Genomic DNA, 16,288 nt, shown 5'->3' on the forward strand with positions numbered 1-16,288 from the left:
TATAAACATGTTGACCTTTCTGGAATGAGTACTCTTAATTCCAGTTCGTTTAAAAAGTAATCGTTGTTTGACTATTTTTAAACCAGCGGGAGTAATCACCAATGGACATTGCTTTCGATTACGAAGTTTATTAAGCACAGCTTCAAAAGTATTCCTCACACCTGTAGACATAACACAAACTTGGCTGCATCAATATAGATCACTGGTTCTTAATCTTGTTGGAGGTAATGAACCCCACTAGTTTCATATGAATATTCACCTAACCCTTATTAATTGGTGTAGTAGAGCGTGTCATCAAAAATCATGTTTGTTTTCACCTCCACCGAACCCCTGGGGTTCAATCGAAGTTCAATCGAAACCAGGTTAAGAACCAATGATATAGATTAATAATGAATATTTCTAAATGCATCAGGAGGGGCCGCTATTAAACATAAATTTGAATGGTCAAATTTTATTTTCAACCTACTGGCTACTAATTCATTTGGCATATCCCTTGAGATTTAACCCTTCAACATAATCCCCATTCCTCTAGCACTTGCAGCATTTCAGTACTTGAGTATTATTTTAGTAACTATCAAAAATCTTCTTTGTCTAAATAGTAGTTACATCTTAAAGTGAATTTATTCGTCAAAATATGAATATGTATTCATATTCGATAAATAATTTTTCTGAAGACGAAGAATTAATGTCTTGTGTTGAGGCCGTAAATAATAAAGAACTGGTGACTAAGAATTTTAATGGTGAAGTGGGTTACATATTTGAGTATAACAGCCATATTTATCGTTGCGAATCTCTAATTGAACCTGAAGATTGTGAAATAGTCAACCCTGTATCTCTTATATGAGTGAGGCCAAGTTTTAAGTCAAATTCTGGAAATCATTCCGTTCCATCTACCCATACTCTATCGAGTCAGAAAATGGAAGAAGGTAAAAATAGCATTGTATATAAATTTTGTTTAACAAGATCTAAGAAGGGTAAAAATATTGGGATTTGCAGTCTATGCAACAAAAATATAAAAGTTACTGTGGTAACAGCACGACCTCAATGAAACACCATTTGGAAAACATCCATGAAGTCGCTTTGAATTATTTTATCAAAAACAATACGTTACAACCATCAGTTTATGATTATGTCCAAAAAAAAAAAGAAGTTGTCTGGCCCTCGAAAAGAAATGCTTGATCGAAAGACAGCTATGATTCCTATCACGGATCTAAAAAAATTATCCTTTCTAGAAGGAAAAGGATTTAGGGAATACACCTATGTACTTAACCCAATTGATGATCCTCCGTCTCGCAATAGGGTGACTGAATATCTTCTCCCTAAGATATATGAAGAGGATAAAATGGTGCATGAGGATCTACTGAATAATGTCTCTTTTGTTGCATTTACGACAGATATTTTGTCTAGCATTAATACTACGGCATTTATCTCTATCACGGCTCATTTTCTAGAAAACTCCAGTAATCTGGTACAAAAGTGTATTTATTGTAAGTCCTTTTGGGATGTCATAGTGGTGCCAATATTGGTGAGCTTTTGAATAACAAGGCTATTGAGTTTGGTCTAATCAACGAAGTTGTGAGTATTACTACTGATCATGCCCCAAATGTGTCTTGCAGAGTATGCGAATCAGAGTTGAATACGACATGGATCGGTTGCTTTGCACATAGTTTAAATTTGATTGTTGACAATGCAATTGATAATAACTAAGAATTGACATATTTTAGAAAAAAGATAGCAAAATTTGTAAGCAAGATCAGAAAGTCTCCTTATACTAAAGAACAGTTCTTTGAAGGTCAAGAAAAAGTTAGTCAGAGACCTCACATGACAAAGTAAATGCTGCTTCAGGATGTGCCTAACCATTAGAACTGTTTATATCTTATGCTGGAGAGATTTTTAATGCTCAGGTTGGCTCCTTTTAATAAGCTATATCTGTAAATTTATTTTTTATTGATATATTTGATGATCTGGTACTTAATGCCCTGTCTAAAGGGAATGATTAAATTAAATTTATTTCTAACTAATTAAAAATATACTAAGGAGTTCCTTTTTTCATGCTGACATACAGCCTTTCCAATCGGTAAACCTAAGCATTAAGTGTCAGAGGGTCTGATATTTAAATTTTGTACAAATTTAAATGTATAATGATCCGCCATCTGTCTCTTTGTAACTGTTTGGAACGAATCGAAAAAATAAATTATGAAGATCAATTTCGAGGATTGGAAAGTTATTGAGGAACTTCTGGAAGTGTTAGGAGCCATGTATTCTATTACAGTAGAAGTAAGCTCCAAAAAGAAGATCACGGCATCTAAGATTGCCCTACTCTCGAATTCGGTACAGAGCCCTCAGTGTCCATGGCCGTTTTTCTGAGGAGTCATCTGTCAGAAAGCTTGTCCTTGATATGCTTATCAATATGGAAAAACAGTTTTTAACCAGGGAAAGCAATGCTACTCTCTGTAGAACAACGATGCTTGATCCGAGATTCCGTGATTTTGAAAAGACTTTCCGGAACATGAATCATGTGGAAACAAACAAAATTGAAAAATTTGCTGAATGCAAAATGATGATGAAATTCGCCATACCGTCAGTTATCAAAAAAACAGAAAATCAATTAGATCTTGGTTTATGATAAGGATGAAATGCCTTCTGTTTTTGTAAATAACTCCACAAAATTAACGCTTGGGACGATTTAAAAAAATATCCTTCCTCAAAATGAACCAACCATCAAAGTTAATAAAGAATGGAAAAACTACATCAACGGGCCTGAAGTTAATGAATATTAAGATATTATTGCGTGGTGGACCATCTGCAAACGACATATGCCTACTCTTGCAAGTGTAATATTGAAATATTTAATTGTTCAGGGGACATCTGTACCAACAGGTTCTTACTGAGAGGAGAAATCGACTAATGGACTCCCATGCCCAGTAATTAATTCAACTTAATGCTAATCTGCATTAATCCCTCTTAAATTTAGTTAAAAATTCTATAGATAAATATACTAGTAATATAATTTTAATTTTAAATTAAATATACCTTTAATTATTTTATTAGGTTTATTTATTAAGATGATTTTTTCATTCGTGAAAAATTTATTTTTGTTGAAATAGTAGATTTTAATAGGCAAATGATTAAGAATATAGCCATGAAAAAAAAAGCTAAATAAGTTCATATAAAAAGGTACTAATTATGTACATATAATTTTTTTTAAATCAATTTTCCTTTTTTAAGGAGGAATATGTAAATAATAAATATTAGCCGTCTAAAAAATTTAATATATCTAATATTGATCCCATGCATTCATATTAATAAGGATCAGCAGTACCACTAAAAACATATTTCTTTATAAGTTATAATGAGACTATAGAAAACTATTTATGTGTAGACTATATAAACTCTTGAATGACCCCTATGACGACGATTTAAATAAGTTAAACTAATTTGCAAGTTAATCTTGGAAAATAAATTAGGAAAACAATTTTTAAATTACAAGTATTAAAACTCTTAAAAAAATATGATTTTTTTGTCTGACGAGTTTTTTAGCGACCAAAAGTGTTAGATGGAGTAACGAGTATTCAGACGAATACTGAGTATGCTCGTAATTCCTTGAGGTTTTTTTCTTTTAGAAACTCGAAAATACTCATGTAGCAAAATTCAGCTCGCGACAACATCACTAATAAAAACCACCCATCAGTAGAGCGAAGAAATCAACTATATATTAAGAATATGAAGACATTATGTACTTAACATGAAATGCTCATGTCAAAAACATAAAATTATAATAAGATCCTAATTATAGAGCTCAATGTAATGATCTTGTTATTAGAATCGAAGAGGCATTTAATAATTGCCTTGGGATTTTTAACTATTCTCTCTAGAGATATATATATTTTAGTAAATATTTGAAAAATACTCGGGAAATCATATTTTTTAAAGAGTTCCCACTTTCTATTGCTTTTAATAGTTTGTAATACAGGTCAATCATAGTTCTACAACTAATAATAGGAAGGATTTTGAAATTTCTACTCGAATAACAATAATCACAATAATGAAATAGTATTTGTGTGTCCAAAATAAAAACGGATCAATCAGATAAAAATAAAATAAAGTAGAACTTATTAGTAAGCAATGTCAATTTTGAAGAATATGATTGATGGTTTATTAATTTTTCAATCGATATTAAAACAGTTCTTTATTATATTTTTACATTTTAACAATGGGTTTCAGTAAAACAACTCATAATTAGTTAGTATGACAAATAATTAATAATTTATCTATTTGTCAGGGGATTCTAGATTTTTGCAAGAGTCATATCCAATATGGTGAAAATCAATTTGGCCGTTAAGAAGAGGGTTCTTCACTCAAAAAGTTTGGGAATTGCAATGGAATTCAGATATTTCAACAGAAATTAAAAGGGCTGCTAAATATTTTTTAAAACACATAATCACTTAACTGTTCCAAATAACTATATTATTTCTAATTAATTTACTTTTGTAGAGATCCCAGTTCTTTGTTAGAGTAATATCCCAATAAGGTGACAAGCAATTTAGTTGTTTAGAAAAGGATTCCCGACTCAATACCTTTGAAAATTGCCGTGATATTTCAAAATAAGTCTAAATAAGTTAAGAGGTATCTTATATTATTTTTAAAACACATAATCACTTCACGGTTCCAAATAACTATTTATATGTAATATCTGAATAGAATATGCTTATCAGAACAAAATATCAAAAAAAAAAAAAAAGGGAGCACATTATTTTTACAAATTTAAAATAATCTTCCATTTGTTTTCCAATGACAAAAGAGACTCACAAGTGATAAAGAAATCAGGCATGAGCTTAAAGTGTCCAGGTTATATAATTATCCATATAGACCATATATCACAAAGGTCAACTAATAAATGGAATTGATATAAATGTATGATTGAGATGAGTGATTTCTACGTTATATACATCAAGGACATTGAATGACTTATTATTGAAATAGTTTTCTTAGAGATAGAAACGAAGCAGAGTTTACTTTCAAGAAAAGAGCTGTGGATGTCGGATAAGAACTCTTTCTGTTCTTCACTGGGTCTTTTGTTAAATTATTCTGTAGTTTTATGGAACTCCTTAGTTCTAACATGTAAAAGTATAAGATGATTATGTAGAAAGCCTGGAGGACTTTGTATATAGGGATAATGATTTACGAGATCATAAGTAACTATCACTGCCCTCAATATGAAGAGGCATCTGCAAGATGAACAATCCTTCCATTGAAGGAGACAAGATCCATCGAGTGAAGAACTTGTTCAAGGGATCTCATCATAGGAGTTGATGTCCCTCAAAAATACCATGGCATTGAAGAAAGTCACAGAAGACTTGCTAATTGGATATTCCTAGGAACAGGAAGGATCCATATATCAGATTGACTATCATACACAAAGGGATTTGCTCGAACTAACTTATTAATATTAGCATATTGTCTCTTTTAGTACCTAAAAATTAAAACTTATAATTAATTCCTTAAATTTTTTTTCTTCGATGAATATCAAATAAATACTTGTTTAGAAAATAAGACCTCCTGTTTTTCAATGCATTGCAAAAATCTGAAATTTTTACAAAAAAACTTTCATTAGTCAATACTCCAATACAAATAATGATTATTCGTTGATCTCTTATTCAAATGAATCATTATTATTCTACAAATATTAGTTCATGGCTTTTTTGTTTAATATTAATATGATCAAATTTTAAACTTTGTTTTTATTATTACTAATAATTAAATAATTACTAATTAGCTTCCAATTAGTAACATTGTTACATTTTTAATAGCGACTCAGAAAACAAAGTTATAAAAAGTACGCCGTTGTGTTTGGGGTTCACAACTCAATACGTCCACCGTTGTATGAGAAAATCTATTAATTTGGATGTACTCATTTGAAGTCTTTAATTCTTATATATTCGACTCAAGAAGTCCTCTTTTTTTGTTTCGTATTTAATCTTATTCGATTAACTGAAAAGTTTTATTTAATGATTTTAAATAAAACTTTTCAGTTAGTATTGCAAATTCAAAAAATCAGAAATATGATTGGCTGCCTTGAAACAAAGAATGAATTTATTAGTACATTTACAGTGTTTGAGTGTTAATAGGATCTGACGGCATTTTTATTTATGAAGAGATCTTTCGTAATAATATTATTCACAGGAATTGGTTATTTTGATACAGGATCCAACTTTTCATTATCTCTTACAATAATAATATATTCTAAATTAAATCTCAAAAATGTAGGAGCTTTCTAAATTTGTGATTAATGGTAAAAGTCAAATATCCATTCTGATTTTCTGAAAATATAAATGTATGTGTTTGAATGTCTTATTATGTTAAAAACTTGGACGGATATGATCAAATCATAATTATATGAATAATTACTCTTCCATAGTTTTTTAAATCATTTACCTTGACTCCAATTTAGATTGTATTCTAATGTACATACTTATTAATTTACTACTGTTTAATATAATTTCAAACATGTATCTATCTGGTTAAGAAGGAAGTTTGGTTAAGTCATAAAATTATAGCAAGGATAGTTTTTAATTTTTTAGTATTTTAATATGATCAATCATCACTGTCACAAACTATTCCAAAATATACGCAAGAGTACTTACCATAGAGCTATTACCAAAATAAAATGACTAATTGCACTGTTGCAGTAGTATATTACTGGCAAATATGGCCTCTAGATCAGTGAGAACTTTTAACAATAAAAAGATTGTATTAAATAAGTATTTTAAAGGAGGTTCCCAAATGAAGAATCCCTGGAATAACAGTTTGAGAGGACTATAAATTATTGTAACTTAAATAGGTAGTTATAGACAAATTGAGGACTGAATGTAGGGGCCGAATCAGAATATCTTTGAGAAATGGAACGGGTTCGCCTTATTGGACAAAACTACTGTAAAATGTACTTACACTATTATTGAATTCCGAAATATTTTACATGCTTTTAATTGTTGATTTTTACAGATGACTCCTCATACCATTGGAAGTTCCGTGAAGACCCAATAATGTATTTCTTTGTGGATCAGATATCATTTGATGATGGAGAAGCGAAGGTTTAAGTGTTTTGATCTCACTAATTTATGCACTAGACACAATTTAAACTGTACATTTTCATACAGATGGCGTTTAACGTCTCATATGGAAAAGGGATTCATTCCTTCAATTTATCTTATATGCTTGTTCGTGAAAGGTTCCAATGAAGACTAATTCTTTTCACTATTTTACAAATTTTGAATATACCAGTATGTGTTTTTAATTTCATTTTAAAGGAGGTTCCCTAATGAAGAATCCGTGGAATACAGTTGAGAATGAAATAAGAATTGTTGTAACTTAAATAAGTAGTTATAGACGTTATATAATTTAATGTGGGCTTTTTTTAACCCTCAAATACCTTAAGACGTCCTCAAAGTTTTACATTTATTATTTAAAAAACGAGTTTTCAACTAACAACATATATTTTCAATTTTTTGAAATAATTTGATTATTTAAATCCTTTTTTCACTCGTTTTCGGCCAAAAAAAGCACCAAATTCAGTATTTTGTTTTACGGCATATTTTATATTCCACCAATAAAATCCTTAGAAATTGTCCTTTTAAGTCAGAAAACGTCCAAACTTTTTGTTGGTAATAGTTTTTAAACTGTCTTTTATCATGAAACTTTAAGATACAAAAAGTTTAAGGGTGATATAATGAAGATTTCTTTTTTAATTTGTGTGATATGTATTTTTATTCATAGATGTTTCTCAAAAAATAAATTAATAAAATGTTTTTATAGGTATGTTTGTATTAATCAAGGAGCAGATCGTTATATATATATATAATTGGGACAAAAAAAAATTTAACAAAATACAATAATTAACACTTTAACCCGCTGCTCGACCCCTTGGTTGAACCCATTTTAAGTCACCATATCTTCGATATATGCATATAAATATATTTTGTATAAGTTCAATGCATAAAAAATCATGCACGTTCTTTAGAAAACACTTTTACTATGAATCAACATCGAAGCCCTTTGATATTTCATTTTTCATTTTTTTCTTAAATAAACTATTTTTATATAGTACAACTAGAGTTAACATTCAGTAATTAATTTGTTTTTTATTTTTTATCGTTAAATAAATAGTTATTTAATAATATATGTATATATAAAAATATATATTTATGTGTTGTGTATTTTAAATATTGATATCGATTGATAGGTCGATAAAGTATGGAGATAAAAAAATAAATGTTTAAAAATAAATATCTCAATTGAATGTGCATTGATTCAGCATTTCGAATAAATAGAATATGTTTGAGACAGGTTCATAAATAATATACGTCAAAGTAAAGCATGAACATATTTGTGCAAGTTTATTTAACCTTTCGTTAAGTAACTTCTTTTTATATAACGCTATTAGTGAACTTGGTTAATACATAATTAATTACTGGATAAACTTGATTACTTAAACGATTATTATATTAAAGTCATTTAAATTTTATGTCATTTTATTAACTATTCCATCCAGTAAATATCAATTCAAATGTTAAAAATACCTGTAGTAATAAAATACATCCAGAAACAATACATTCTTATTTAAAAAATCTTACCAACATGAGTTTTGGGATCAAAAAGATATAATTGTTATTTTTATAGTAATAATATTATATTACATTACTTTGTAAAATTTCTACGGAGTATTTATAACTTTATTCGAATTTGGGAAATCTAATTATTACGCATTATTTATTGATGAGTTATTATTTATTACATAAAATGATAGCTACAATATCAAAAATTTTAGTTAACGTTTATGTCTCAGTCCTAAAATTGAAAATAATGATAATATTAATAATTCAAAAAATATACAGAATAGGAAAGACTGTCAAGGAACATTTAATTAAAATCACTAAACCTCAATTAAAAAATGGCTCAAGATACGAATTAATCATTAAAAAGACATTATCAAAATACGTAAAGAACTACCTATAATCTCATTTTAGGTGTATGGTTTTTACTGAAAAGAATTGGCTATAAAATGTAGATTCAAGGGAGTAGATAGTATTTTATATATTTTGAGTTGTATCCCAGTTCTCCAGTGGAGGGTTAATATATTAATATAACGTTTCCAAAAATTATTTATTTATAAATCCTAACTGTTGTATCTCAATCTCAAACATATATAATATTTAAAAAAAAAATTAAATTCAAAAGCCAAAAAGTGGTACTTATATTGTTCTTTGTAATTTCTTCCCCAAATTTCATCATTAATTATAAGTTCAATAAATACTATCAAAAAAAAGATTAACCATTCTCAGCAGTAGCTTAAATTACTTTCCAATCCCGTAAAAATAATATCGATATATGTGTTATTTTTGTAAAAGAAAGGATCTAAGAAACATCAATAAAATAAATTTAAAAATAACCCAGCTAGATGAACATTTAAGAATAGATTAATTTCTACATTTAAAATAAATTTATAAAGTTTTTCCACTGACACTTAATGAAATTTAATTCAAATACTTGAAATATAGTTGTTAACAAATGAAAATTTGTTCGATCTATTGTGTTTATTTACTCTATATAAATATCATATATCAATCAAATGAACCCATCAAATTCATAGATATGTATAATCTAATATAATCCACTAACCAATCCTATGAATTGTCATATCAAATTGCATTTATGTTCATATAATAGTTTTACTCAAATTGAATTTACGTCAATATAAATAGTATAACACAAATTTCAGAAATTTGTATATCAGTTATTTATTATATAACGTCTATGTATTACAAGCTGTATCGTAGCCACTGGGTGGGAGCGTGACCTCCCAAAACTATATTTTATGTTGGGGCACACCCCAACATGAAATATACATAGTACACACTTTATTATAGTACACCTGTAGAATGCTTTGTATACACAATTACATATTTGGAAGGATCGGGACTAATTTTAGTAAATAAATGCAACAGATTAACCAATTTTTTTACTTATAAACTACTTTATTCAAGCTATTATAGAAGATTTCGCTGACGATCATAAAATCCAAATATAAATTTAAAAGTACATTCATGACGAAAAGACATTAACTTGGACACCAAAATAAGCCTTGAAGGAAAAACACAAAATATACTTATTTACTTCTGCAAAAGAAACAAAATCATTATTTATTTTGTGAAGAAATGTCTTTAAAAGTTTCAAATAAAATATAATAATTATAATATCTTTGACAGGGTGAAATGAAGCAGAAAGATTTTGAACAAAACTCATAAAATTAACTATTCCGCTATTTTTTGGCTCGTATATATATATGTAGTATAAGTGAACTCAAAGAACAATACAAATATATAAGACAATACTTAAAACTCATTTCTGACAAACACTTTGTGGCCCAAAAAAAATTTTTTTTTTTACTCTAAACTCACAACACTAAATTAAATGGAATATACATAAAAGGTATATACGTATGTATATTAATAAAGGCGTCAAATATCTATATTAGGATTACTTTGATTTAGGAATACTCTTTACATGGAACATGCACTCTTTTTTTGACCAACTTGAGGCTATTTTTCTAGTATATATTAGAATTGTTATGACATGAAAGAGGGGGGAATTCAGTTAAAACAATTGTGTAGTTAATGCCTTGAGGAATTGTACAAAAATAATATATTGATTTGTATTCTGATAATATAAAATTAATAGAGACAAAAAAATCAAATATTTTTAATTTCTTCAGACATTCATCACAGGATTGTTTTTATTCTCTACCCTTTTTCCATTTATAAATGATATACTCTAAAAAATAACCCTTACTGCTAAAAAAAAGGCAAAAAGGAAAGAAATATGTGTGATCCATATATAAAGTATTCTATATTTTGATAATAATAAGGATTTTGTCAAGTATAACTTTTTCCATAGATTTCCACACATCACAACATTACAATTAGGTATATAACTCATAATTAATCATTTAGTTTTAAAGTTTGAACAGTCGAGGTTTGATGATATTGGGATCGATTGGCAAAATCTGTGTTGACATCATTCAGTTGTGAGGACTTTGTTTTCATTGATGGAGCTACTGGAGGGACAATAATTTGATCCATTGTTCCTTCTTCCGCATCTTTACTACAATGTGAAAATGTGAAAATAATTATTAATTAAAAAATTAGTTAAACAAACAAAAAGAATATCTTTTTGATTTCATATTGAATTCTAGTAGCAGAGTAGATGGGGTATAGTTAGTTTGATTTCAACTGCCCAAATTTTAACACAACATATCTACTGCTATAAGTTGCATACTTTTTAAGATAATGCACGTTTAGTATTTTTCTACCAATCGCTAATCATAAAAATAATTATAAAACTGTTCCAAGACCGTCTCAGTACTTAAAACATATTAAATTAGCGGAGTAATAAATTTAATAAAACAAGACTCAATATTATTTTTGCATGAGAAAATAACTAGATATTTTATGTTTTTAAATTATTTAACTTTAATGAGTAGATTAAGATATAAAAATCAATGAGTAGTATTATAAATAAGAAAATTCACTCTCAAAAATTTCTTCATGGCCAAGTTCTGTCAAAAGAAAAAAAAGAAAGATGTAAAATATAATTGTAAAAAACAATAAAGAAGAATCAACAACGTGAATGAAATACCAACGCTTTCTATAACTGTTTCATTTATTCTGAGTAGTGAGTGAGTGATTTTTGTATTATAATAAAATTATATCAATTGATAGCAAAACAATAAACAATTCAATTGATTTCAAATATAAGAAAAACAATGGAAAACGAACTATATTATTACATAAAGAACTATAGAGAAACCACTCTTAACTATGATAACAGCAAATTATTGCATGTTCAGATGGTATCTACTGTTAGGACTATTTTTAATGAAACGATATATTTTTTTAGCAATGCCTTGAGCTCATATGAGTATTTTTTTTAATTTTCTGAGATTTTAAGGTATTTAAAAATTGTTACGTAATTAAAAATATCACATTTAGCCAATGTCGAGAGACATTGTATATAAAACAAAAACCTATTTTATTTTTGTGGCAATCTTTTATCCCAGTTTACTAATTTTGTTAAAAAAAGGTTTTCTTTTCTTTTCTACGAACTCAGACCTAAAGTATATTATTGCAAATTCCTGTTTCTCTTTGTTTTTTGTTTATGATAATGTTCAATTGAGTGCATTCAGTTATCATTATTATGTCTTGAAAAATACGGAGGTAATTCCACTTTGGAAGAGCAATTAAGAATTTGAATCCATTATATTTAACCGATTATTAAGGATTTGTTAAAAATTCAGTACTTAACCTTCATAAATGTGTGCTTAAAAAGAATCATATCGTTTGGTGACTTCCAGAAAAGGATAGACAGAGTTGTTTTCTTTGTTAAGAAGGAAAAGAAATGAGCCGGGACCTGTAGTAAGGACTGGTCGAGAATCTTGGGATATGTCACATCTTCGAGGAAAAAATTGAATATGAATACGGGGTGGATGTTACCATACAGGAATAGAAGTCAATATAGAGTGTATTTCAAAATGGAATTTTTAATCAGACGTGTTTGCTGTTTGATATAAAAGAGGATGCCTTCCTATTGGCTTCGAAACTTTTTTTCAACGGAGTATAACTTTATTGAGGAGGTTTGAAAACAATGGCTCCAGAAAAATGAATTGGTATTACTGTTTTTGTCTTTCCTTATAATAAGACCCACGACATAATATATACGAAGATATAAAAGAATATTAATTTTAATATACCGGAACCATTTTATAAAATCAACACAACCTCGATTTAAAAAATGTAAAGTCGTTCAATCCACATCCTTTACTATTTACATTTATTTCTATAAATAAAAAAACATTTTGTTATTGCTGCTGAATTAAACCTTTAGAATTAAATACTCTTTTCCAAATAAAACAATAATTATTCATACTCCATACCTTGATGAAAAAACAATTCATAAATTGAAAGCTTAGTTCAAAGTGGGTGCACCTTATGCTCACTGTTGACCAAAACAAAGACGTGCTGATGATTCTGAGCAGTGTTTGAATGGCCATGTTTAAACGTAATAAACTAGAATTCTTGCAATGGTATGTGACAATGGAAGAAACATGAAATCATCATTTCCCTCCGGAATGACAACGATCATCACTTGAGTGGACGACAACCGATAAACTTTGTTCAAAGAACCCGAAAGCACAACTTTCAGATGGAAAGATTAGCACCTCCGTATTTTGGAATCCATATGGTAAAATTCCCATATACTACCTTCAGTATGAAAAAACAATCTATATTTTGTTTTATTAAAGCGGTTGACGGACAAAATGATAGACAAAATACGCTCATTTAAAGAAGAAGCCAGTGTTGGTTCACGCATCGTGTCACAAATCAATGACAAAACGACATGAATTGAACTTAAAATTAAATTTGCATCTACGTTTCCCTTCCAGTCACTGCTGGTGGCTGTTTGCAGACCTTAAAAAAATGCCCCAATGAAGAGTTTATTATTGAAACGGAGGATTATTTTGAGGCAATAGATGCAGCGATTCATGAAACTTGGATTGAAATGTTAGAGCAGCGATGATACGATTGTCTTGCTCTTAATGGAGACTATATTGATGAATAAAGCCAATTTTGAACAAAAACAAACCATTCTTTATTTGTCAAGGTCTGGACTTTTTAGCCCATATGTTATATAACAAACAACGTATAAATCAGTGTCGTTGAGCATTGTAACTATACATATTTCTTCTAAATATGGACTGGAGTTAGAATAGAGGGAGCTGTTGACTGTTTTTTTCATTCAATTCATGAATTATTCTCCTACGTTGATTTATTAATTATTATTTCACTTTCATGACGTCACAAATAATAATGAGCAATGACTTTACAGGACACAGTGAACAGCTGACTCAATTATATATCTAATAGTCTTTTCTACTCACCACAGATGGAGCTGAATTTGGATTTTTATTTATGTACTTAACACATTCTTAAACATAAATTATAAAAAGTTAGTTTGAACGTCATGAAACTAAATAACTCACACTTTAATTTTTGACAAATGCAACTCTCAATGACGTAATGTCGATATTGGCAAACATAAATCGGTTCAAGAAGGAACAGTACTTTCATTCAGTATTTTCATGAATATAAATAAATATTTGTAATAAGTAAGGAAGACCGGAGACACAGGACGGTTGTAATTTTGGTCAATTTTTCTTCGAGATATTTGATAAGGATCATTATTTTTAAATAAAGCAGTCAGTTATTCCTTTGTTTCGCATTGAACTATATCATTTTAACTGTTAATTATTTTACTTCGTAGTAGGTCAAAACGTCCAACAAACATAACGTCGAATGAACAAATGGTAGACCGGAAAATATTACATTTTTAAATATGAAAAGCAGTTTAATACACTTTTACTCAGGTCATTTCCTGCCCGAGATATTTACCCCACCACCCCTACATAAACTAACAGTAAGGAACCCTCACAAACGCCCATTTATACCTTGAAATTTGTGCTATTTTGGGTACGGCGGGGTCCTAAATGAATTGGTGAAAAAATGCTAAGCTTTTTCAAGGTCCCTAATGACAAGCTAGTATACGATATTTGTATAAAATGAATGATTTATCCTTGAGGTCTGCCGCAAATGGGCTTATAAATTAGTACATCCCTTTATTGGGGGTAAGCTTAGTCATATTACCTAACTACTGGTTAGTAGGAAGAGGTTTATACTCCGCATTTGGGGTATTTTTAGGAGCTATTTACTTTGATATAAAGTCTTATTTAAAAAAGGATGTATTCATAGGTTTGTTTTGAGGATTTTGATAATGCATTTCTTGGGCTTATTTTCCTATATTCTTACCAAAAGAAGTCATATTTGCGCAAACTTATGTATAAGTTTACTTTTGTGGTTAGGGAAGCAGCTAGTTTGAGTACAGGTTTGTCAACTTATGTAGTACTAAAAAGGGCTCCTTCGGCTTTAATTACTTTTTTGCTAATAAATCAATTAATTAAAAGGTGAATTCCAGTATTACCAAAAAAAAAAAATAGTGGCAGTGAGTTTTATCTCATTTTGGGGCCAGTTTGTATCCGAAAAGAGCCCCAACAATTTGGGGATAATTTAGGTTAGTGAGGGTCTCTTAACGGTTGCTTGAATAGTTACGGTGGGTTTCATCCCATTTTTGAAACAGTCGTACCCCAAAACAACTCCAAAATTCGGGTTATATAAGAGGGTTGGGAGGGGACCTTATTGGTGTTTTATATTGGAGTGGTACTCCATATGTTTGAGGCGGGAAATGTGTGAATGAGATATACTCACATACCATTTGGAGGAGCCCCTTATTTTATATTACACGTTCGACGTTCTGTCGGTCAACGTTTAGTCTATTCAACGTTTTGTCCATTTGACATTTTTTTGGTTGATGTTTTATCCCCGCACCATTTTACTATTTTATCAAGTTTTTAAAACTCCGTCCCAAAGGAGACATTTGAGAAATTGTGATGCTTTGTATAGAGGGGATATTTGCAATAAATGTCGCATTTTCCTCAAATTTTTGATTCTTTTTATTTATATTATACCATTACACTTTCCATCAAGTATGGTTTTTGTTAGCTTAAAGTTAAAATTTAGGAATTGAACAGCTTAAAATCCATCCTTAATAATAATAAATATTATTATGTCTAATTTAAAAAATATATAAACTCAAATTCGATATTTTTCAAGTTGTTACAACAGTCCCTCGCTATACGGGGAGAGTTGAAACATCTGACAAAAATAATTTCTTTATAAAGTAGATTTGTACGAAGGTCTCAAAAAATTACTAAACATTTACATAAATAATCAAAAGCGGCGCGTCATGATTTAAAAATATAAATATAATAATATAAATAAGTGGTTTTCAAACTTTTTAAATTGCAACGAGTAGCATTCAGTTGCAGTTTCTAGAAAAATAAACAACAGCATACAAATGATGTATGCTCTGCTAAAATGGGGCAAGTCTAAGTCAAACTAAGTCCGAGTTATTAATGCAAATAAAGTTCCTCCGTCTCCCCTATAGTTTTCAGTACATCTAGGGTTACATCATTAGGTTCATTTTTAAAAATTAGATAGTCTCACAACAAGAGAAAGAAAGTATTGAGTTTATTTCTTTAAAAAAATAAATTCTCTGTTTTTGACATTTTGTTGATTCATTTATTGCCCAAAAAAATCATATTATTTGCAAAAAAGAAAAGGAA

The 16,288-nt window shown here is 29.1% G+C and overlaps 1 protein-coding gene across 1 annotated transcript in view; it reads right to left on the reverse strand.

The window, feature by feature from the left end:
• Positions 1-10,010: 10,010 nt before the first annotated feature.
• The window catches only part of LOC121130147 (solute carrier family 12 member 8), a 43,870-nt gene continuing 37,592 nt past the window's right edge, over positions 10,011-16,288 (reverse strand). Inside the window, exon 9 of the mRNA XM_040725873.2 lies at positions 10,011-11,157. Coding sequence (XP_040581807.1) covers positions 10,995-11,157 — 163 coding nt within the window. The 3' untranslated portion in view covers positions 10,011-10,994. The remainder of the gene's footprint in view (positions 11,158-16,288) is intronic.

The sequence above is a fragment of the Lepeophtheirus salmonis genome, chromosome Z (genome assembly GCF_016086655.4).
Source record: "Lepeophtheirus salmonis chromosome Z, UVic_Lsal_1.4, whole genome shotgun sequence".
NCBI lineage: Eukaryota > Metazoa > Arthropoda > Copepoda > Siphonostomatoida > Caligidae > Lepeophtheirus > Lepeophtheirus salmonis.